General features: G+C 50.3%; 2 protein-coding genes across 4 annotated transcripts in view; one reads left to right on the top strand and one right to left on the bottom strand.

Annotated features, from left to right (window-relative positions):
• The window catches only part of TASOR2 (transcription activation suppressor family member 2), a 108,792-nt gene that overhangs the window by 36,545 nt on the left and 48,552 nt on the right, over positions 1-23,695 (top strand). The gene's annotated exons all lie outside the window — the stretch shown is intronic.
• Positions 5,713-23,194, bottom strand: ASB13 (ankyrin repeat and SOCS box containing 13). Of its 2 annotated transcripts, none has more exons than XM_029077736.2 (6): positions 23,033-23,194; positions 18,239-18,426; positions 16,843-16,993; positions 15,056-15,190; positions 8,866-9,046; positions 5,713-8,059 (listed from the first exon to the last, which is right to left on the bottom strand). In XM_029077736.2, the coding sequence occupies exons 1-6, from the start codon at positions 23,073-23,075 to the stop codon at positions 7,936-7,938; spliced, it is 822 nt and encodes a 273-aa protein (XP_028933569.1). In that variant the 5' UTR covers positions 23,076-23,194; the 3' UTR covers positions 5,713-7,935. The 2 variants fall into 2 exon arrangements, with proteins under 2 accessions (XP_028933569.1, XP_028933568.1); XM_029077735.2 differs by having other exon boundaries at positions 8,855-9,046; positions 23,033-23,193.

Raw genomic sequence — 23,695 nt, 5'->3', positions numbered from 1 at the left:
CGACTCCAGCCACGAGCTGGCATGGCCCTGGGCTGGGTGTGGGAGCTCCTCCACTGTGGCGGGGAGAAAGCCAGCCCCCACTCGATGCCCAGACTCTTCTGGCCGGCGGAACTCAGTCTCTTGCCTGGCCCAGGAACACGTGGGGCCATACCCCCCACCCACCAGTCCTCACCTGGCTGCAGGTTGAGCTGGGGCACCTCTCGCTGTCCCCCTCCCTTGAGAGTTGGCTTTTAACTCTCACCCCTAAGTGCAAGTCAGAAGTAGGGAAATGAGGGGGAGCCTGGAGTCTTGGCTCCTGGTGGATCCTTGGGGCAAATCACTTCCACGCTGCTCCTCAGTTTCCCCAGACTTTTCCACCTGTACACTTTGGATGCAGGAAGACTGGATACACAATGCTCAGCAGGATCTGGAGGTGGTTTTGCGTGTCTTTCTCCCTCCCAAGCACTCATGCTACCCCGATTTCTCCCAGATTTTGGTCTGGCTATCTGTGATGTTCAGAGGAGAAAAGTGGCCTGGAGTAGCGAGCCCCTTTTTGGCATCCGGCACCCATAATTACACTGTGCTTTTAACTTCTGGCCTGGCTGCAGCTTGGAGATTAAACAAGTCTTGGCAAGGAGGAGGCTGAGCTGTGCCTAGCTGCCCAGGTGATACAGATGGTGCCCCTAATTACCCATGCTCTGCCAGGAAAGGCACCAGTGCCCAGGGAAGCTTAGCAAAGGCTCAGGAAGCCTGGCATCTTCAGTATTCGACTGGAGGCGTGTTGACCCCACCCCTTTCAGGTGCGGCTTTTAAACTGTCAGATGCAATGAAACCGAGATCTGCAGATATATATCTACTCCTGGCCATCTTAACTCTAGGACAGGTGGGGAGTCGAGGGGCAGAGATGAAAGAGAGATCTTCCTAATTATAATGGTGTTTAAGGGTTTCTTAGGTGCGTAGGGGAAGGTACAATACAGTCAGAACAGACATGGTGGGGTCACAGTCTGAGGTAGGAAGAACTGGTATTTTATCCCCATTATAAAGATGAGGAAACTGAGGCATAGAGAAGTGAAATGATTTGCCAAAGTCACACTGCAAGCAAGTGGCAGATCAGGATTAGAACTCAGGTCCTCTGACTCCCAGGCCCGGCCTCTTTTTCACTAGGCCACACTGCTTCCTCTGCTTTCCAACTACCCTCCAAATGACTTCTGGCTCCCAAATCAAGGGGTCTCTAATTTAAAAATAATAATAATTAAAACCAACTTACCTGGTCTTGCCTAAGGTATGCTTTAGTAACTGGTCTTGCCTGGGCTTCATCCTTTATGTTAAGGAACCAGGAAACAAGGACACTCTGCCATGGGTGGGATTATCTCTGACTGCGTGCTACTGTGTTGGCAGGAGGGGGAATGCGGGTTGCTGCTGTTTTGATATCACTATACTCCCATGGGTACTGAGGTGAGGAGTGAATATCACCACTGCCATTATGCCAGCCACTTAGAGACTGTCAGTGAGCCAGAAAGCAACCCAGCGCATGTCACCACTGAGAGGAGTCTCTGTTGACCAAGGCCCTACAACAGCCACCTAATAATCCCTCCTCCAGTGCTTGGCCCATAATGGGTACTGAAAGCATCATCTCAGTTTTTGGATTGTGCTGTGACTCCCCTTACTCCTCCTCCTCCTCTTATTCCTCCCCTCACTGTAACCTATTACAGGATCTGCTCTTGGTCGTCTTCTGGGAACCATAGGATTCAGAGGGGACCATTCAGTGGCTCCCTTTTCTTCCTTCCCTGAGTATTTTCGGAAGTTCCTTCCAGCCTCTGGAGTGACAGGTTGTCAAATGATTGAAAGGCAGGGGGTCCCAGAGCCCAGGGCTGCCCCCAAGATGCTGAGTGACTCTGGAATTCCCTTCCCTTCAGGACCCTCAGCTGCCTATCCCCTCCGAGCAAGTGGGGCCCAGTTCGGGCAAACAATGTCTGTTCCTCCCTTACTCCTCCCTGAGCCCCCTCCATCTTTGGCTTTTTCTTCTATTCTTTCTCTCTAGACTCTTATCAGGAATGAATCTGAAAGTGCTTGGGCTTGCTACCTCAAAGTGAATGTGTTTGGGGAAGCTGCCTTTCTGATTACCCAACTTGCACAGGGCTGCCCTGATGGCTTCTCCTGGCAGAGGGCTGGATTCCCTGACAGGGAAGACTGCACCCCTAAACCAGGAACCTGCAGAGAAGAGCTGGTGGAAAACAGAGCCTGGAAGGGCAGTCAGGGTGCCCTGCTGGGGGTTCACATTTCCCCAGATTCCTGGTATTGAGGCTTAACTTGGGGATGTACTTTGTTTGGCTTGGACCAACTTAAGACACACTCAGTCGAGCTGCCTGGGATGAGATGTCTGGCTCCTCAGCCAACAACTAACAACTGGGGTCTCTGGGGCCCACACCAGACCCTGGCCTGTGAGCTTGGCCCAGAAAAGGCCTCTGACTCTGGGAGGGGGCAGCAGGATGGGAGGAGCAGGAGAATGATGGCTGTGGTGATTCTCTGAGGGTGGGGGGCAGAGAGAAAGCTTAGTTGTATTTGCAGCTCCTTAGATTTTTTTCCAACACTCAAAGCGTGGCTGCTAGGATCTTAGCAGGCTTACAAAGTGAGCAAGCTGAGGATTACTTAGAAGTGAATGGAGAAACCTCAAGGAACAGCATTCTCTTCTTTATTCTTCCCACAAAACACAAAGTAATCCAGTAAACCATTCAGTGCATGATATTTTGTCCTCAATGACCCATAGGACCCTGCACCCCAAATTTTCTGGGCTTCCGGTCCTGGGAGTGGGCCTCTGTTCGGCTAGCAGGGGGGCCAGCATCGACATTGGAAAAGGGGGCCAGGGGGCAGGAGGTGGAGAAGGGAGGAGAAGAGGAAAGAGCTCCTCCTCCTCCTGAGCTGCAGGGAGAAGGGATGATGCCCCCCATAGGATCCAGCCAGGGCAAATGTTCCCAACCTTTCCTGGCTCCAGCGGACTGCCTCCTGAAAGAAGAGAGCAGTCACGGGGCACTGGCTAGATTTGTTCTCGGGCCCAGCTCCGTACTCGCCTCTGTAAGGAAACCCGAGCGGCCTAACATGGAGCCAAGGTTGCTGAGCTTGGAGGGAAAAAGAAGAGGCTGGTGTGGGCACGTCAATGACCTCATCTGTCAAGTGGAGCGGTGGTTCAGCGCTGAGCTAAGCCAAGGAGGAACAACACAGGATGTTCTAGGTCAAGTCCCAGCACTGACTCAGTCTCCTTTGAAGGAAAGTCTCTGAGACTTCAGTTCTCCTCATGAACAGATATGATCAGAGAAGGGTCCCCTCAAACTCTGGGACAATACAGAATCTGAGGCAGGCTCAGTTTAGCCTGTTCCTCTCAAACTATTCTTTATTAACGCCACCGTTCTTGTTAGGGACTGAATCTCTGCCTGGGTTGCTCACTCTCTCTAGATTGGAGATATCATTCCCTGGTTCTCTTCCCTGTTATATAAGGGCAGGAACTGGTGTCTACCACTGCACTATAATTTCTCAGTGCTGAAATAGCTCTCTGAACCCCAGGAGCATCCTTTCCTATGGCTGACTCTGAACTGGAAAGAGGCACTGGTTACTCAAACATTTCTCAGCAGAATTCCCTATGCAGGCAGGGCCTTCAGTATTTTTAGGAAGCTCAGGAAAGGTATTCTACCACCACTGAACACTGCTTCCTGAGAAAGATGGTAGTTGTGTTTGGGTTACATTTATTAAGTACTTACTATGTGCCAAGCACTGGGGTAGGTGCAGGATAACCAGAGGACTCACAATCTGAGTAGGGAGAGCAGGTGGTCTGGTGGAAAGAGCATGAGCCTGTGAGTCAGATGACCTGGGTTCTAATCCTGGATCCACCTCTTGCCTGATGTGGGACCTTGGGCAAGTCACTTCACTTCTCTGGGCTTGTTACCTCATCTGTAAAACGAGGATTAGGACTTTGAGCCCTAGGTGGGACATGGACTGTGTCCAGCCCAGTTATCTTGTATCTAACCCACTGCTTAGAATACCCCAGACACATAGTAAGTGCTTAATAAATACTATTTAAAATAAAAGGTAACATCCCCATTTTACACAAAGGATAAAAGAACTATCCAAGGTCAGTGACAGAGTAAGGACTGGAATCCAGGTCTCCTTCCTGGCGCCCAGTTTCATGCTCTTTAACAAAATGGAGACCGGCCCAGGAGGGGTGGCAAAGGCAGAGAAGCAGAAAATCCAGTTGCATCACCTGACCTTTGTCTTCTGAAAACTATGAAAAGAATTCCTGCCCCACCACCAACCAAAGATCTGGGCTTTTGGTGACTTGACCAAAGGGTGGTGGTATATGGAACACTGTTAAGTCCTGACAGAGGTTTAGAGCACAGTCCAAACTGATTGTATAATTTTGTGTGAGTGTGAATGGCTCTCCATAAATCACTAGCATTATAATCAACTCCTTCACACAGGCTCTTGGTCCCAAAGCCTTTGTGACTGGACTCCCTAATAGAAAGCACACAGGCGCTCTGGGTTCTAATCCTGGATTTGTCACTTCCTGTGTGACCTTGGGCAAATCACTTAACTTCTCTATGCTCATTTCCTCATCTGTATAATAAGGATTAAATCCTACTGCCTCCTACTTAAATTGTGATCTCCATGTGGGACAGCTACTTTGTCCAACCTGGTTATCTTGTGTCTACCCCAGTAACTAATATAGTGCTTGGCACATAGTAAGCACTCCACAAATACTATAATAATCATCATAACTTTTAGGGGTCAGTCTGGCTCAAAATCCCCATAAAATGCATGCTGTTAGACTTCTGTTACAGTGACCTGGGCTAAACTGCCCTACCTGTTTTTTGGGTTTTTTTTTTAATTAAATGGTATTTGTTAAGCATTTATTATGTGCCAGGCACTATTCTAAGTGCTGTGGCAGATCATGTTGGACAGAGTCAATGTTCCACATGGGGCTCACGGTCTTAATCTCCATTTTACAGATAAGGTAACTGAGGCTCAGAAAAGTGAAGTGACTTGCCCAAAGTCACACAGCCTACAAGTGGTGGAGCAGGGATTAGAAACCAGGTTCTTCTGACTCTCAGGCCTGTGTTCCTGCTGGTTATGTCCAAAGTCTTTCTCTACCATTGCCCAGAGAACTGAAAGTGGGATTAGAACCCAAAGTGGTGGCTGTCCCTGGTGGCTTCTTAAAATCCATCTTTTAGGTGACTAAGTGGCAGCCCGAAAGGCAGGGCAAGTTGGCAAATGCTGGGAGGGAACAGGGCAGAAGAACAACTGCACGAGTGAGGGAAGGATGGTGTTAAGGAGCAAAAATGGCAGGAAGTGTGTTAAGTGTTGTAAGGGGGCCACTGGGAGGAAAGTACTCTGACACTCCACAGGGGTGGAGGTGGATGTGGCAAGGAGAGTGCTGGAGAAAGAGGAAAGAGAACACGACTGTAGACCGGAAGAAATATGACTAGGCATTTAAGAGCATAAAGAACAGCTCAGTAGCAAGGTGGTGGTGGTGGGACCTGAATTTTCACTGCCTAGCAAATAGGAGTGGGGATACAGAGGGAAAGCAGAGATGCCACCTGGGTGAGGGGAGAGGATGGGGCCAGGAAGCAGCCTTGCTTTGCACACAGTAAGTGTTCAATGAAGGCCACTGATTCCTCTTGGTCACAGCAGGGTTCAAAGTGAGTGGTTTTCTCCCCTCCACCATGGAAACAGCCTCCTACTCTATAATCTGGTCATACTATTTTATTATATACAAAGTTACCATGAACTTCAACAGGGCAGATGAAATGCTAACAGCAAGGAAAGTTGCTTTTTAAAACTATTATTTCCTGGGATCACCAATAACTCAGGCTGGTTGACAGACCTCCCCAGAGACATTCCGGTTCTTGAACGAAGCAGGGCGCTCTGTAGATGGGGGATGGGTGGAGGGCTGGGACGACCCGAAGCCAGCCACAGCCCAAGATGCGGTCTGGGAGTGGGAAGTCATCTTCCCCCCCAGCTGCTTCTCTTTCAAGGCCAGAACCGGCCCCAAAGTGCATGGGTGTCTACACCTTCTGGAAGCAGTCGTTTCTGAACTTGTGCTCGTGAGAAGATGTGGGGAAAAAGTGGCCTTGCTCAGCCTTGCCCCCTGCCCGGCAGGGCGGTCAAACGTGAGCTCTGACACACAGAGAGAACCAAGGCCATCCTAGGGTTAGGTTAGGACGGAAAAAGGACCCTGCCCCTGCTTCCCACCACAAACCCCAGCATAAGGAGGCAGGTCTGAAAGGGGTGGGTTTGGGTGTCTACAGGTAAGAATGGGTGTGTGCTTATGTGCAAATCAAAGCGGAAGTGTGATGTGTACACACACCAGCCAGAATATTGCTCAGTAACTCCTCATTGTTCCAATCTCAATTCCTTCATAACATGGGGATCTCTGCAACAGGTGGGCCTCTCCCAGGGCACCCCCCGACCACCGGTTTTTTTTAAATTTAAATAGCAATCCCAGAGAAGCCGGCACAGGTGGCTTAGCATACCAAGTTTAGTGTTTTGGTTTTGTTTCCTCACGTACAATTCAGAGCTTGTATTCAGAGATTCTTGGATCAGAAACACTCTTTGTCCTAGTCAAAGGATGGAGGGGTCGCTTTACAGCGGACGGCCAGCTCTCATCCATCTGACTGCTCGGCAGCAGCCTCTGCTGGGGAAGGTTAGTGAGGCTCTTCTCAAGGACTCTACTAGCTTTAAAGTCCTGACGAATCAGTAAATCCGAGGGGGCAGAGCAACAAGCGCTCCAGCGAGCAGCCCAAAATGCAATTTAAGTTTAAAAGTGCTACGGGCAAGGCGGGCTTTAAAATGCTAAAGTGCATCCCTGCCTTCACATCTTTACATGAATACTTCAAGCACGATTAAGTCTTATTCCTAGATATCTGCTAGGTGACTCCAGAGAACCGGTATGTGTGGCCCTAGAAGGGGACCCCCAGGTTCCCAGAAGGACCTGAAGCCTTCGTTGATGTTTCTGAGTATGAGGTACCAAGGCCGCAGCTGCAGAAAGCCTCGCCATTCATTGTCCCTGACTCCCCCTGCCACCTGAGGTGGGGACAGATCAGTGGGGCTCTGATGCCTCCGGCTGTAGCCGGAGGGTATAGTGTCAGAACGGCTCGGGAAACTGCTTTCTGGCTTCTTTGCTGAGGGTTTCCAACACTGAACTAGAGGCCTGCTGAAGGACTATAGTCTTCTCCTGGTAAACAACACTTGAGGACAAGAGACCGCCCTCAGCGGAGCCTGTCTGAACAGCCAGCTGTCCTTCCACAGGACACCGGCCACCACTGTGGCCTAGGTGAGCCCTGCCTGCAAGTGTCCCCTGGGCTGACATACGAGGAAACCCAGAGGGCTGGTGGAAGCCAAAAAGTGGTCATACCTCCAAACTGGTTGCCATCCTCCCCTCTGGCCCTGGTCCTAGCCCCCAGCAGGTGAGGGGGCCCAAACAACTGGCAGACTTGGTGTTGAAGGAATGGCTCAGGCTGCAGCCTGGCCTCTCTCAGCTCTCTCCCTGGGGCCGAAAAGAGGGTCCTGAAGGCTCCATGGGCCTTCTGCCCATCTCGAGTCCCGCTCTTCTGGGCCGAAAGTCTCTTCAGTAAAGGACCCAAAGGGAGCAGGCCTGGCCCAAGGGAGTGTCGTCTCTTAGCACCTGCAGGGTCTGGACTGGGCAAGGGTCCCAGAGCAGCTCCCAGTAAATAGCACCGGCTAACCAGACCTGAGCTTGAGAGCTAAGAGTTCATACCTTCTTATTGCCTTGGAAATTATTTCCCTGATCAGAGGGCAGCGGGATGGGAGCGTGGTCCTGTGTTCCACAGTTATGCCACGCGTGCACTAGAGTCACCGTCCCGCCTGAGCCCGGGGGCCGGAGAGGCGAAAGCAGATGGAGGGCGGGTGCTGCTGACCTTGCCCCTTGCCCTCTCCTCCAGGGTTCAGTCATACGAGAGGTAGTGGATGAGCCTCGGGGGGATGTTCAGCTTGGAGATCTTGTCCAGCCCGCGAACGCCCATGACTCTCCTCAGGCTGACTCTGCAGTGCTGCGCCAGGCTCAGGGGCGTCTCTGAAATGAGAGGAGGGACGCGGGAGCATAGGAAGGCCTGTTAGCAGAGTGGCAGGCCGACCCTGGGGACTCACCCAGCTCTTCCTCTTGATCTCCACTCTGAACAGTCTGTGTTCCCTTATGCAAATGGTGGGGTAAGAGAACCATACCCTTTCAGTGGGGGGTGGGGAACCATGACCCTCCAAGAAAACCGGGACGCTTCTAGATGTTCAGAATCATGAAGGGAAGTTTGGTGACTGTCCCTTGGCAATCTCCAGCCCTCTAGACTGTAAACTCAGCCTCTAGACTAAGCTCATTGTGGACAGGGAATCTGTCTGCAATACTGTTGTATTGTACTCTCCCAAGTGCTTAGTACAGTGCTCTGCATGCAATAAGTTCTCAAATATCACTTTCCAGCTGTTCATTCATTAGATCGTACTTATTGAGCACTTACTGTGTGCGAAACACTGTACTAAGCGCTTGGGAGTACAAGATAAACAGTGAGCTCACAGTCTAGAGATATGAGCTCAAAAGGCTGCAGGCCCAGTGTGACCCTGCAGTTTATTCATGGCCACTGAAAGCAGCAGGACCATGGGGGAAGAGGGGAAGGGGAGTCATGGAGGAGGCTGTAACGTGTAGCATTTGGATGCAAAGCTGGGGCTTGCTTCTACTGACACTGGGCTAAGGGACACCTTCAGGCCTTGTCAGAAGGTGACAGGATGGCTGTGATTACAAACAACCTGAAGGGAGGAAAGCAGGGGTACCAGGGGAAGGAGAGAGGGAGACTGCTCACTGAAGGCCCCGACCCCAGCTCACTCTCATAGTACTCAAAGCATTTTGCAGGCGGGCTGCTGCTCCAGGTGTAGTCGGAAGGCTTCTTCCCTCGGTTGTCCCTGGCGTAGATGTTGCCTCCGAATTCGATCAGCATCTCAATCAAATCCACATTCTTCACCTTAGCTGCGTGGTGCAGGGCCGTCTCGTGCAGTTTTGCCGCGTTCACGTTGGCCCCTGGGAGGCCGGGAGAAAGAAGATAGGAACCGTTACCGGCGTCTCAGGATGTAATGATCCCGGTCCTCTGCGAACCTAGAAAATTCCTCTGGGAAGGGGGTGGGGGAAGTGAGAGAGTGCAACTTCTGTGTTCGGGTTTCTGAGGATGCCGTTGTTGGGGAGTCCTGTACACAATAAGACCCTCCCTCCTCTGAAACGACGATGGCAGCAGTTCTGATGCAGGCTGGGAGGGGGAGCTTCCCATCTGGGTTCAGGAGGTAATTGGAACCTTAGCAGCCCTTTGAAAGGGGGTAAAAACAACCTGGGTTGGCATCTGCCTTTGTGCTGCTTCTTGGTTATTAACTACCAGACATGACTTGGGAAGGATACTTAAGGAAAAATAAGTCAAAATTCATTCTATATTGGAAAGGTGAGTAGAGTAGGATCTAAAACTGCACATCCTCCTCCGGCCAGGAACTCCCTCCCCTTTCAAATCTGCCAAATCCCATCTCTCTCCACCTTCATAGTCTTCTTTGACAAACTCATCTCCCGCAAGAGGTCTCCCAGGACAATCCCCACCTTTTCCGTTCATGTCACTCCATTAGTTCTTATACAAATATGGAATTACTTGCTTTTCACCTTTTGTTGATCTATGTTTTCCCATTCATATTCACTAATCTATTACTTTTGTCTTGCTTGTCTTCCCCCCATTAGACTGTAAGATCCTCCAGGTCAGGGACTGGGCAGCAAGCTGAAATGGAAAGAGTTTGGAGTCTGGATGGCCCAGGACCCAGTTAGTATTATCTCTTATACGGGGCCAATGTGAGACCTTGGGCAAGTCACTTTATCTCTCTTTGCCTCATTTTCTTTATCTGCAAAATGGGAATAATAATACCTGCATCTCCCAACCTCCCAGAGATGGTGTGAGGACAAACAGAAAAGTAATGAGAATTCTTCCCTCAATAACTGTGAGCCCCCACATGGGATAGGGACTGTGTTTGATCAAATTAATACATCAGTTGTACTTATTGAGCACTGAGTGTGCCAAGCATTGTTCTAAGCACTTGGGTGAGTACACTATAACAGGGTTGGTAGACATGTTCCCTGCCCACAATGAGCTTACAGTCTAGAGGGGATCTTGTATGGCCCCAATACTTAGGCCCTTATTTAGTCCATAGTTTAACAAATACTATGAACACACAAACAGTCCTTTGAGAAAACAGAAGGGGTCTATAAAATATTCAAGGTGGTATAATCATCTATTATATGCTCTAAAATTGCTTAGTCGGTGCTCAGTGACTGCTGATGAAGTTGGATGGAATCTACACCCTTAGTGATAATAATTGTAATAATAATAAGTGGTATTTATTAAGCACTTAGTGCCAGGCATTTGTAACACTGGCTTTGGTGCAAGAATTAAAATGTCATTAGGCTCAAGAGGGATAAATTCATGAATGATTCATTCTACAACAGGTTTCCAGAGCAACCTGTGGTGGGAAAAGCTAATTGGAGGGGGACTGATCCATTAGGGTGACTTCAGGGAGGGTAGATCTCAAACTTCCTCTAAGTATTTAGTGTACTCACCTTTAGACACTGTCAGAGACTAAATATTGGACCGGGTGGACAATTGGTCTAACAGAGTACAGGTAGGATTGATGGCTGTATGTTGTAACAGCCCGGGGCCTGTACATTTTAAAAGGGAACCCTGTTCCCACCTTTATAAATTTTAGTATTCTAGGATTGAAGGGGTTATCAAGAGCTCAGCTGATCTAGCCCTCTACCTTTCTTTTTTAAATGGTACTTGCTAAGCACTTACTATGTGCCAGGCACTGTACAAGTGCTGGAATAGATTCCTGATAAACACATCAGACAGCGTTCCTGACCCACACGGGACTCACAGTCTCTCGGAGGGAATAGGATTTAAATCCCCACTTTACAGATGGTGGGGTAACTGAGGCACAGAGAAGTCAAGTGACTTGCCCAAGGTCACACAGGCAGGCAGATGGCAGACTCCTAGGTCCTCTGACTCCTAGGCCTGTGCTCTTATACATACACACACACAAAGTGCACTGTGCTGCAGTTTTAAATGCAAAGACGTTCTTTCCAAAAAGAAATCAACCCAGGGGTTGAGGGTCCAGCTTGCTGCTTTTTTGCCTCAAAGTCTACTTTTAAATGAAGGACTCGGGCTTCGGCTGGGAGGGAGCTATTTAAAAACTTGGGAAGAAAGTTTCAGCCTTAAAGGAAGGTTCCAGAAGAACACAACTGCCATTCAGCGAGGGTCTGTCTTCAAGGCGTCCCCCTGGGGGTCTCAGGAATTCTCCGCCACATTCCTGAGGCGCCAGACTTAAAGCCAGGCCGGATCTTCTACGCTAGGAATGCTGACTGCCCCAAATTAGCTCCTGCGTAGATACGGGGGTCCGGAAACTGGGAAAGGGATTTGGGAAATCAAACACGACTCATGCAAGATGCAGAAGGAGCAGGTGATCAAAACCTAGGTCCAATCAGCGGGCTGAATCCACTGCCGTGAAGGGCAGCCAAATGCGGTCTTTGGAAGGAATTACAAGTAAGCAGTGCTCCCTGTTTCAGTCAGTTTTACAGAATGAAAGGAGGGGCTGTAAACTGGAACTTCTCATCTCCAAATATCAGAGGGAAGCCTGGTATTCTTTCCTCCCTCCAGGTTTGACTGGAGATAGTCAGACCTTGTCTGTCTACATTGTGAGGTCGTTGTGGGCAAGAGACGTATCTACCAACTCTCCCAGGTGCTTAGTACAGTGTTCTGCCCACAGTAAGTGCTCAGTAAATACCACTGATGGATTGTCTGCCCTTCAGGAGCCTGGGGAAAACAGTCTTGTGAGCAAAAGGCTTTCAACCCTGAATCTGTACACCACTGGACCGCAACAGTGTTATCTGTTGTGTACCCAGAGTTCTTGTCAGTGGAGACATCCCTTAGACAGGAGCCGAGGGGCGGGGGGGTCAATATACCAATTTAACAAACTTGGTTCAAATTTAAAACAAAACCAAGCTCTTTAAATTGCCTAACATAGGGTTGACACTGCAGAGCCCCAAGCTGAAAATCTTCTTGGGTCTATTATTTACCTTCCCCTCAAGACATTACCATGAAGCAGGGTGGGGTGGGGATTAGTGAGTCGTTCCCCAGATAGAGAACCTGAGGCACAGAGACAGGCATGGGATTTGTACAAGGCCACCCCGGGGGTGGGTGGAACTAAGCAGAGCCAAGCTTAGACCGATTCAGGACAAGTGACCTAGGCCTAGCAGCTGGGTGTCCCTCCCGCCCTAGCAAGGAGACTCAGGAGGGCCGCAGCCGTCCCTGGGGTGGGTGCCTGAGTCACCAGCGCTTGGCCCGATCCCCGTCCTCCTCCCACTGCCCTGGGTGGCAGCGGCAAGGGTGGGGAAGCAGGAGCAGCAGCGTTTCAGCCTGGGACTGGGTGGGGTAAAGGGCAGAGGCTCTGCTACTTAAGTCTCCTGACCCCTTCCCCTGCCACCCCCAGCTATGGCACCCGTGGGACCCCACGGCCCTCTGGGAGTGACACACTGGATCCAGGTCTCTAACCTTACAGCACAGCCTGCTTTAAATAGATCATTCCCCATTTTTTGAAGGGAGAAAAGTGGAATGGAAAAGGAACATGTGGGGAGGAATAGAAAAAAGGTGCTTAAGGCAAAAAGTTATCTGGGCATCAAAATCTCTTGCTCTCTTCACTATCCCTCAAGAGAAGGTGAGATCTGAAGTCTGTTTATCGCTTCCAGAGAAAGACAGTGCTGAAAGGTTACGTCTTGGAAAGGATCCCGCACTTGCCAGTCAACTCATGTCACTCAGCAGACCAGTGAGCTGAATAACGGCCATGGAAGGCCTGGGGGGATGGGGAAGGGGCAGAAGTGCGAAAGAATCTGTCAGGGGAAGGTAGAGGAACAAGGGCAAAGCTGACGGAGCTGGGCTGATTGGGTGTCCGGTGACGCTCCCAATCAGGGCTCACGGACCGGCTCTGGCTGTTCCAGGAGCACAAGCAGTACAGTGAAACATTTACTCTTTGGCTTTATTTACCACTGGGTGGAATCTCCCTCTCTCTCCTGGACTCTCACCTCTTCCCTCCTCTCCCCCGTCTCCTCTCCAAGCTTGGGCCAGAGACCAAAGGTTGCCAGGGTCACCGCCATATTGTGCATGATCAAATGGCCACTCAGGGTTTTAGGGAATAAAAAGGACCCAGCAATGATCCTGCACTACCCTGCTCTAAGCAGGTTCCCTGGGCAGCCCGGGGGATGAAATAATGATTCATTTTGATACTTAAGTGCTTACTAGTAGCCAAGCTCAGTACTAAGTGCTTGGGTGGATACAAGATAATCAGGTTGGACACAGTCCCTGTCCCACACTGGGCTCACAGTCCAAGAGGGAGAACAGATATTTCATTCCCGTTTTAACACACTCAAGTCACTTAAACTTTCTGTGCCTCAGTTTCCTCCTCTGTAAAAATACTTGTTCTCCCTTCCTCTTAGACTGTGATCCCCGAGTGGGACAAGGACTGTGTTTGATCTGATTATCATGCATCTACCCCAGTGCTTTTTTTTTTTTTGGTATATGGTATTTGTTAAGCACTTACTATGTGCCAGGTACTGTATTAAGTGCTGGGGCAGATACAAGCTAATCAGGTTGGACACAGTTCCTGTCCCACATGGGGGGGGTCAAGGTTTTAATCCCCATTTTACAGATGAGGTAACTGAGGCACAGAGAAGTTAAGTGACTTATCCCAGGTCACATAGCAGACAAGCAGCAGAGCAGGGATTCGAACACTGCTGCTTAGTGAAAGGCTTGTCACATAGTGAAAATTTAAATCCTATCATTATTATCATCATCCCCACCTCATTGGATTCCTCAGTTCTGCCTAGAACTCCCACTGAAAACCATTTGGGCCCAGGACATAGAGACAACCAGCACCAGCTATTAAATTCTTGTGATTGACATTCCTCATTGAAACACGGGACAACTTGAAACCTCATTTCATTCCAATAAACCTTCTTTCACTCGGCCAGTGAGCTTTTTCACTGGAAACAATTCAACAGCTAATTCAAAGCCCTGTGAAGAGGCCCCAACTCTTGGAAAGGGTCCTGCTGGTGCCTCACTAGGTCTCTTTCACTTTTCAATTTCCAGGCTGACCCACGTCACTTCCCAAAGAGGCCTGGCTGCCTCAGGTATGTGTGGCCTTCCCCTCCCTGCGCTTGGTTTGGCTGAGCTGAAGGAAAAGCATCAAGCCCAGGGGCCATTTTCTGCAGGATGTTGGGCCAGAAAGTACAATGGACGAAGAACAAAAAGTCCTCCTAGCCTCAGCTTTTTGGTTTTGGCTGCCGCTAAAGCCTCGATAGATTGACTCTAGAAACAACATCGTTGACAAGGCTGTGTCCTGTCCCTTGGGTCAAGCCCCCAGTCCACCCCTCACAGGATTCATGAGAAGCAGCTTGGCCTGGTGGAGAAAGCACAGGCCTGGGAGTCACAGGGCCTAGGTGCTAATCCCGGCTCTACCACTTGCCTGCTGTGTGACTTTGGGCAAGTCACTTAACTTCTCTGTGCTTCAGCTTCCTCATCTGTAAAATGGGGATTAAGACTGTGAGGCCCATGTAGGATAGGGATTGTATCCAACTTGATTATCTTGTATCTAACTCAGTGCTTAGTACTGTGCCTTGCATATAGTAAGCACTTAAATATCACAGTTATTATTACTATTATTCTGTCTCCAACTGGGGCGGGAGGGAGATGGGAGGAATCGGGCAATGGCTGAGCCCTCCTAGGAGGGTGGGGGTTTTCTCTGAGCCATGTTTGGATCCCTGAGGTGGAGGAGATCCAACCTTCCCTTCCTCCCTGATCCCTTCGCTGGGGTTGAGCCCACCCCAATATCTCCGGTCGGGATCTGGCCTCCGACCGCTGTGGGCTCCTGAGGCAGGGATTGTGCTTACGTCGACCTGCTCCGTTGCAGTTCCCCACCCCTGCTGGCCCCTGGGCCACTCGGGCCCCGCGAGCGCTACCTGCTTTAAGCAACACCTTCACGCAGTCCAGGTGCTCCCGGGCACAGGCCACGTGCAGGGGGGTCCCGAAGTGGCAGTCGTGGGCTTCCAGGTTGGCACCGACGTCTATGAGGAGCCTCACGCACTCCGAACTTCCTGTAAGTGAACAAACAAGCCCGGGAAGCCATAAATGCTCATGGATTAGTGGAAAAAGGATGGGCTTGGGAGTCAGTGGACGTGGGTTCTAATCCCAGCTCCGCCACTTGTCTGCTGTGTGACCTTAGACAAGCCACTTAACTTCTCTGCACCTCAGTTATCTCGTCTATAAAATGGGGATTAAGACTGTGAGCCCCACGTGGGACCACCTGATTACTCTGCATCTACCCAGTGCTTAGAACAGTGCTTGGCACATAGTAAGCACTTAAATACCATAATTATTTTTATTATTATTATTATTTCCTACTGGCTTAAAGGAGCGAAGAGTAAAGAGCCATGGTATTTGGGGGTTGTGGGGGAGGAGGTCATTCCGACAGTCAACCATATTTATTGAACGCTTACCGTGTGCAGAGCACTGTACTTCACAGAGCTGCAGGGCAATGGATAAGGTGAAGCCAGGACAAAGCTCATCCCTTTAGACTGTAAGTTTGTTGTGGGCAGGGAATGTGTCTGTTTATTGTTATATTGTACTCTGCCAAGCGTTTAGTACAGTGTCCTGCACATGGTAAGTGCTCAAGAAACATGAATGATTGAATTAAAGCAGCTGTTTGGATTCCCTGTGGGACCTAGAGGGTAGGCAGAGTCCACTCAGCGGTCCTAGATATGCGATGTCTCATGGCAGGGGGCTGGACCTGGTGATCTCATGAGGTCTCTTCAGTTCTACGGTTCCGCAGCTTTTAGGATCTGTGTTGGTTATTATTTAACACCCCCGACCCCGGGTGACAAGCATCATATTCGAAAAAGTACAACAGAAACTAAGAGTGTTTTCCCTGCCCACACAGGCTTTCACTCCCTTCCTTGAGAGGGGATTATTCTGACCAATGACCAGATGTAGACCAAGGCCAGGATGGAGCAGCAACGGGCCTGAGGGCTGGACTTTCAGCAGCTCTGGAAGGCCCCGTCAGGTGTAAGAGACTGTGGAACAGGGAGGAGGAGGGAACCTGCATCAGCGTGGCCTGGTGGATAGAGCACGGGCCTGGGAGTCTGAAGGACCTGGGTTCTAATCCTGGCTCTGCCACTTGTCTACTGTGTGACCTAGGGCAAGTCACTTTGCTTCTCTTTGCCTACATTCCCTCATCTGTAAAATGGGAATTAAGACTGTGAGCCCCACGTGGGACAGACTGGGTCCAACCTGATTTGCTTGTATCTTCCCCAGCACTTAGTACAGTGCTTTATACATAGTAAGGACTTAAATTCCACAGTCTTAATCCCCATTTTACTGATGAGGTAACTGAGGCCCAGAGAAGTTAAGTGACTTGCCCATGGTCAGACAGCAGATAAGTGGGTTAGAACCCACATCCTTCTGACTTCCAGGCCCAAGCTTTATCCGCTAGGTCAGGTTACTTCTCGTCCAGGAGCATGCTGCGTTCCCCAATTTGCTGCTGTCTGGGTCGGGGATGGAGGGGATGGAGGCAACCATCCCCACCCCTTTGCTCATGGAGGTATTGTGGTGGGTGACCTGTTCTCGGTCACCCAACCGTACCCCGGGGGAGGTGGAGGAGGACGACACTCTTGGGGCGACCCGGCCTTTGGGCTAGGGGAGGTGAGGTCTTCCCTTGCCCAGCCTTCGGGGGGCAAGCTGGGCTCCTCACCGCTCATGCAGGCCTCGTGCAGCGGGGAGGCGGTGTACAGGGGCGGGTTGACCTTGGCCCCGTGAGCCAGCAGCAGCTTCACACACTCGATGCTGCCCGAGGCGCAGGCGTCACAGAGCGGGGTGCTGCCGTCGATGTTCCGGGCGTCCACCTGGGCAGAAACACAGACACACTTTGGTGTCATTCTGGTGGACTTCCTGAGCGCTTAGTACTGGGCACTACATTCAGGAGATCGTGTGGCTCAGTGGGTAGAGCACAGGCTTGGGAGTCAGAAGGACCTGGGTTCTAATCCCAGCTCTGCCACGTGTCTGCTATGTGACCTTGGGCAAGTCACTTTGCTTCTCTGGGCCTCAGTTACCTCATCTGTAAAATGGGATTAAGACTGCGAGTCCCTTGTGGAATAGGGACTTGGTCCAACCTGATTAACTTGTATCTACTCCAGGGCTTAGAACAGTGCTTACACATACCGTACCGTAATTATTACTATTATTGGGAGGTGCTCAGTAAATACCATTACTACTATTACTAAAGACCACCCTGCCTCAGGCCATCCAGATACTGAGGAAACTTGCACACAATAAGCCCTCGATAGATAAGCTTGGAGAAGCAGTGTGGCTCAGTGGAAAGAGCCCGGGCTTGGGAGTCAGAGGTCATGAGTTCGAATCCTGGCTCTGCCACTTGTCAGCTGTGTGACTATGGGCGAGTCACTTCACTTCTCTGGGCCTCAGTTACCTCATCTGTAAAATGGGGATTGAGACTGTGAGCCTCACGTGGGACAACCTGATTCCCCTGTGTCTACCCCAGCGCTTAGAACAGTGCTTGGCACATAGTAAGCGCTTAACAAATACCAACATTATTAGATATGATTGATTGACCGACTGAACCATCTGCTTTGGTATCCGCTCTTTCAGTAGCAGGACAGCAGACCCCGCGTTCTAACCACAAAATCTGCTATGGCCCCGGGGGGGTTTTGGTTCCAAGCACTCAGTACAGCGCTCAATAAATATGATTGATTGATTTGTTCTCTGCTACTAATGATAATTGTGGAATTGGTTAAGCACTTATCATGCACACAGCACTGGGCTAGATAGGAGATAATCAGATTGGACACGATCCCTGTCCCACTTGGAATCCACAGTCTAAGGGTGAGGGAGAACGATTATCTTATTCCCACCTTACAGATGAGTACACTGAGGTCCAGAGAAGATCAGTGACTTACCCAAGGTGACTAGAACCCAGGTCTGCTGACTCTGAGGCCCAGGCTCTTTCCACCAGGCCACACTGCTTCTCGAGGGGAACAAGGGGCCACAAGGTCCTTCCAGTTGAGCGGGCACAGGGCTGCCCTCTCCCTGTCCCGATTCCAGAGACTGAATGATGAGGAGGAAGAGGTCCTCACCTGAGCTCCAGCCGCGAGCAGCAGCTTCACACACTGGGTCTGGCCCCGCAAGCTGGCCTCATGCAGAGGCGTGATGGAGTCCACGGTGACCAGGTTCACGCAGGCTCCGTTCTCTATCAGACGCTGCAGCTGCAAGGTTTGGCCCTGCTGGGCTGCCTCGTGGACGGGTGTCCTGTCCACCCAGAAGCCTATACAGGAACACAAAAATTGCCCACGTTAAGAAGAGATGTTTTTCCTAGACAAAAAAGTCACAATCGTGCAGTACCGAGGCCTTGAGGAAAGCACAAGGCGCTGGACCTCGGGAGCTCTGGGTTTTAATCTCAGCTATGCCACTGGCCTGCTCTGTGACCTTGGGCAAGTCACATAGCTGTCTGTGCTTCCACTTTCTTAGCGGCAAAATGGGGGCATAATGCCTGCTCTACCAACTTCTTCAACTGCTAACCTTATGTCGGACAGGGACTGTGTTTGATCCGATTAACTCTTATCTACTCCAGTCCTAGCACAATACCCGACCCCTTACAAGCACTTTAATGCTATAATAATAAAAGAGTTCTTTTTTAGGGTATTTAAGCACTTACTATGTGCATTGTTCTAAGCCCTGGGGTACATACAAGGTAATCAATTTGGACACGGTTCCTGCCCTACATGGGGCCCAAAGTCTTCAAACCTCTCCATTTACAGATGAGGGAACCGAGGCACAGAAAAGTGAAGTGAATTGCCCAAGGTCACACAGCAGACAACTGGCCATTTTATAGGTGAGGAACTCTCCAGCTACAAGTATCCATGCCTGGCCTCTTTCCTACACTCTCCTCTTCTACCAACTTCCCAACATCATTAGCATTCTCTTTCCTATCCCTTGAGGTCAAATCTTCAACTATTTCCTTTCCTTTGTCCCCTAATCTGATTGGCTCCCAAATCTTCTGGCCTCATCTTCCCGCTCTCTATCCCCCAAACTGGAGCCCTAGAATGATGTTTCTCTACCTCGAGAAGGGGAGCTCCTTCTCCCACTCATGGCTAGACTACGAGGTCACTCGTCCAGCCAAAGGCGCAGAGGGCAGGCAAAGGGACAGAGGGTTTCATCGGCAGGGCATCCTTTTCCACTCTAGTCTCCCGGATCAGATGGCGAGCGAGTTACTAATAGGTAAGATCAGGCTGGGGTCTCAGTGGCTCTGCGTCCCCATTATTGGAGTGCTACCAGCCCCAGCCCTGTATTCCAATTTAGGAAGAAGTCTCTCGGGAGGATGGAGAGCAGTAATCAATTGATCATACTGTGTTGTATACAGAGCACTGTATTAAGTGCTTGGGAGAGGACACCATAACAGGGTTGTTAGACACGTTCTCTGCCAACAACGAGCTTAAGGTCTAGAGGGGAACTCAGGTCAGTGGACACTGGGTGTGGGGGGAGGAGGGAGCATTTCTGAACAAGCTGCAGGGACTGTGACTTGGGAGAAGTGTGGAAGGAAGCAGAGCAGGACGGCAGCTGCTGAACGTGCCCAAATCTGATAAATACTAGAGAACTGGGGGTAACTAATAATAATAATAATGTTGGTATTTGTTAAGCGTTTACTATGTGCAGAGCACTGTTCTAAATGCTGGAGTAGATACAGGGTAATCAGGTTGTCCCACATGAGGCTCCCAGTCTTCACCCCCATTTTACAGATGAGGTAACTGAGGCACCGAGAAGTGAAGTGACTTGCCCAAAGTCACACAGCTGACAGGTGCAGAGCCGGGATTCGAACCCATGGCCTCTGACTCCCAAGCCCGGGCTCTTTGCACTGAGCCATGCCGCTTCTCTGTACACTCTACACGGTAAGCTCCTTGTAGGCAGGGAATGTGTCTGTCGATTCTACTGTATTGTCCTCTCCCAAACACCTAGAACAGTGCTTGACATCCAGTAAGCGCCCAATAAATACCATTGATTGATTGAGAACTACCGGGCTGTTCACAAAATAGGTAATCCACCTGGGACTCCTGAAAAGCCGGTTATATTTACATGGTTAGCCGACAGGATTTCTCCTTACTCACCTCATAAGTAAAGGGGTAAAATGAGATAATGACTAAAGATGAGCTTCCTAGAAGAAGCAGTGCTTACACAAGGCCATAGGCTTTGGGCATCAGTGCCAGGGCCTGGATTGTCAACCTACCCTCCCTGGTATCCACTTCTTTTGCTCAGCCCTTAGCCTCTGGAGATAACCAAAATACCTGCTGCTCTCCCTCAACTGCTTCCATGGCTTCTTACTTAGCAGGGTTAGGCCTGACTGATTCCTCCACCAGACAAGGAAAGGGATTGTCGATGCCTGGGCCGCACTATACACACCTCAAAAGTTAGTTCTCTCAAGACCTGGGGCTTCCAGGTTCTGACACCAACCCCTGCTGCGCTCCCAAGTGCTATTTCAGGATCTCCGAGTCCTCTATCTGTCACTGCTGGGAAATGATCATTTTTAACTCACAACCCCCTGATTTGAACAATGCGGGGGGGGGGGGGGGGGAGTTCCAGTGCTGAGTGGCATACTGAGGGGATGATATGTCAAACCTTCAAATGGAAATTTAAAATGAAGCAGCATGTTGTAGTGGAAAGAGCACGAGCACAAGAGTCTGAGGACCTGGGTTCTAATCCCAGCTCTGCATCTTGGCTACTGGATGACCTTGGGCAAGTCACCTAACATTCCTAGTGTAACCTTCCCTACGTAGGTAAGTATGGCTACCTTATTGCTACAGGGCTCTCGTTATATCCCGGCTAGACTACTGTGTCAGCCTTCTCTCTGATCTCCCTTCCTCCTCTCTCGCCCTGCTCCAGTCTATTCTTCACTCCGCTGCCTGGCTCATTTTCCTGCAGAAACGATCTGGGCATGTCACTCCCCTTCTTAAACAACTCCAGTGGTTGCCTGTCAACCTCCGCTCCAAACAAAAACTCCTCACTCAAGGCTTCAAGGCTCTACATCACCTTGCCCCTTCCTACCTCTCCTCCCTTCTCTCTTTCTACTGCCCACCCGCACGCTCTGCTCCTCTGCCGCCCACCTCCTCACCGTCCCTCGGTCTCGCCTATCCTGCCGTCGACCCCTGGGTCACATCCTCCCGCGGTCCTGGAACGCCTTCCCTCCTCACCTACGCCAAACTGATTCTCTTCCCCTCTTCAAAACCCTACTTAAAACGCACCTCCTCCAAGAGGCCTTCCCAGACCGAGCTCCTCTTCTCCCTCTACTCCCTCTACCACCCCCCTTCACCTCTCCGCAGCATAACCCTCTTTTCCCCCCATTTCCCTCTGCTCCTCCCCCTCTCCCTTCCCATCCCCTCAGCACCGTACTCGTCCGCTCAACTGTATATATTTTCATTACCCTATTTATTTTGTTAATGAAATGTACATCGCCTCGATTCTATTTAGTTGCCATTGTTTTTACGAGATGTTCTTCCCCTCGACTCTATTTATTGCCATTGTTCTTGTCTGTCCGTCTCCCCCGATTAGACTGTAAGCCCGTCAAACGGCAGAGAATGTCTCTATCTGTTGCCGACTTGTTCATTCCAAGCGCTTAGTACAGTGCTCTGCACATAGTAAGCGCTCAATAAATACTATTGAATGAACTTAAATTCTCTGTGCCTAGTACTCTTCTGAAAATGAGGATTAAGACTGTGAGCCTTATGTAGCACAAGAACTGTGTTTAACCTAATTATCTTGTATCTACCCCAGTGCTTAGTACAAAGTCTAGCACATAGTAAGCACTTTAATATAATTAAAAAAAGAACTCCAAAAAAGTCCACAAAAAGATTGAACCCATTTTGTAAGGAAAGAAGAAATCTCAAATGTCAACCCAGAATATTTCCTGCTGGTTGAATACTGGAAAAGACGACAACATTTTCTAATAATCTATTTTGATTCTGATGATTCAGATTGTGAATAGGAAGGGAGAATTTCTGTAACAAGGGACAATGTACTGTAACTACAGTATCTATCACTGCCACTCCCTGCCGGCAACGTAACTCTCGTAAAGTTTTAAAGCATCTTATTTTCCCAGCCAAGTTTGGTGAATTATAGTTACAAACTGCCTTAATACTGACGTCTGGATATTTTTTTCCCCCGCTGGAGGAGCTCAAGACATATTCAAATTTGTCTTCATTTCATAACCCGGGAAGGGAGGGGGAATGACAAGTTTTTTCCATCCCCAAGCATCAGAATGATCCGGAGTCCCTCTGGAGTCTACCCAAACGCACCCTGATTTTCTCTCGGAAAGGGGGAAATCCGTGATCCACTGACATCAGGACTTTCTATAATAAAGTGGCTGTCGCATGCTATGAAGAGGAAGAAAGATCACTCTCTCCAAGCAGCTCGGGGGGTGATCACACGTGTGACCTTCCTGGTGGTGCACGTTCACAGAACCACGGGGAGCCTTTTTAAGTCTCTCGTCGAGGCTTGAGGACAGAGGCGTGATGGTGGCTCAGGACCTGTGATCATCCACCTCGGATGTAGGGCAATCTCTCCGCGCTCTAAAAACTCCCTCCCGGGATGCTCTATGACGCTGCAGGATTAGAACACACCATGATGACAGCACCGGGGCTGACCTGGACCCGGCCCTCCTGTCCCTGTTTTTGGCAGCCACACGCAACGCAAGAGCAAGGTTTTTCTAAGGCCACACGGAGGGCCGGGAATTCCTAGGTCTTCTGCGCTGTCCTCTCCCAATCGCTGAGACAAAGTAAGCGTTTGCCAAGCACCGCTGATGTGCATTTGACATCGACGTGCAGGAAATAAATCCTGACAAGCCCAACCGGCTCCTCCCACCTTCCCTTCCCTTGCACACTGACCGACTTCGCCCAAGAAGGAGCCGTCCGCGGCCCGGCCTTCCATCTCTTTGTGTCGGCGGCCGGTCCTGGGGTGGGGGGGGGAGACACCCCGGTGTCCGAGCCCCTTGCCGGCCGGGCTCGTGTGGCTGTTGTCGCCCGGCCTTTCCCGCGGCCCAATGTCAGCGCTGCGATGCGGCGGGTGTGGCCAAGCTGCTCGCTCGCAGAGGCCTCTGGGAGTTGCAGTTCTCGCCACCGTCCATCGACAGCCGGCCGGGAGCCCTCTTTTCCTTTCTCTTTTCCTTTCTCCTTTTTAAAAACGGTATTTGCTAAGCGCTTACTAGGTGGCAGGCCCTGTACTGAGCACTGGGTAGATACGGGAAGCAGCATGGCCCAGGGGAAAGAGCACGGGCTGGGGAGTTCAAATCCCGGCTCTGCCGCTTGTCAGCTGTGTGACTTTGGGCGAGTCACTGAACTTCTCTGTGCCTCGGCTGCCTCATTTGTAAAATGGGCATTAATGTTGGTATTTGTTAAGCGCTTACTATGTGCGGAGCACTGTTCCAACTGCTGGGGTAGATACAGGGTAATAATAATAATAATAATGTTGGTATTTGTTAAGCGCTTACTATGTGCAGAGCCCTGTTCTAAGCGCTGGGGTAAACACAGGGGAATCAGGTTGTCCCACGT

This window comes from Ornithorhynchus anatinus, chromosome 13, assembly GCF_004115215.2.
Source record: "Ornithorhynchus anatinus isolate Pmale09 chromosome 13, mOrnAna1.pri.v4, whole genome shotgun sequence".
Lineage (NCBI taxonomy): Eukaryota > Metazoa > Chordata > Mammalia > Monotremata > Ornithorhynchidae > Ornithorhynchus > Ornithorhynchus anatinus.
This window is presented reverse-complemented; position numbering and strand designations above follow the sequence as displayed.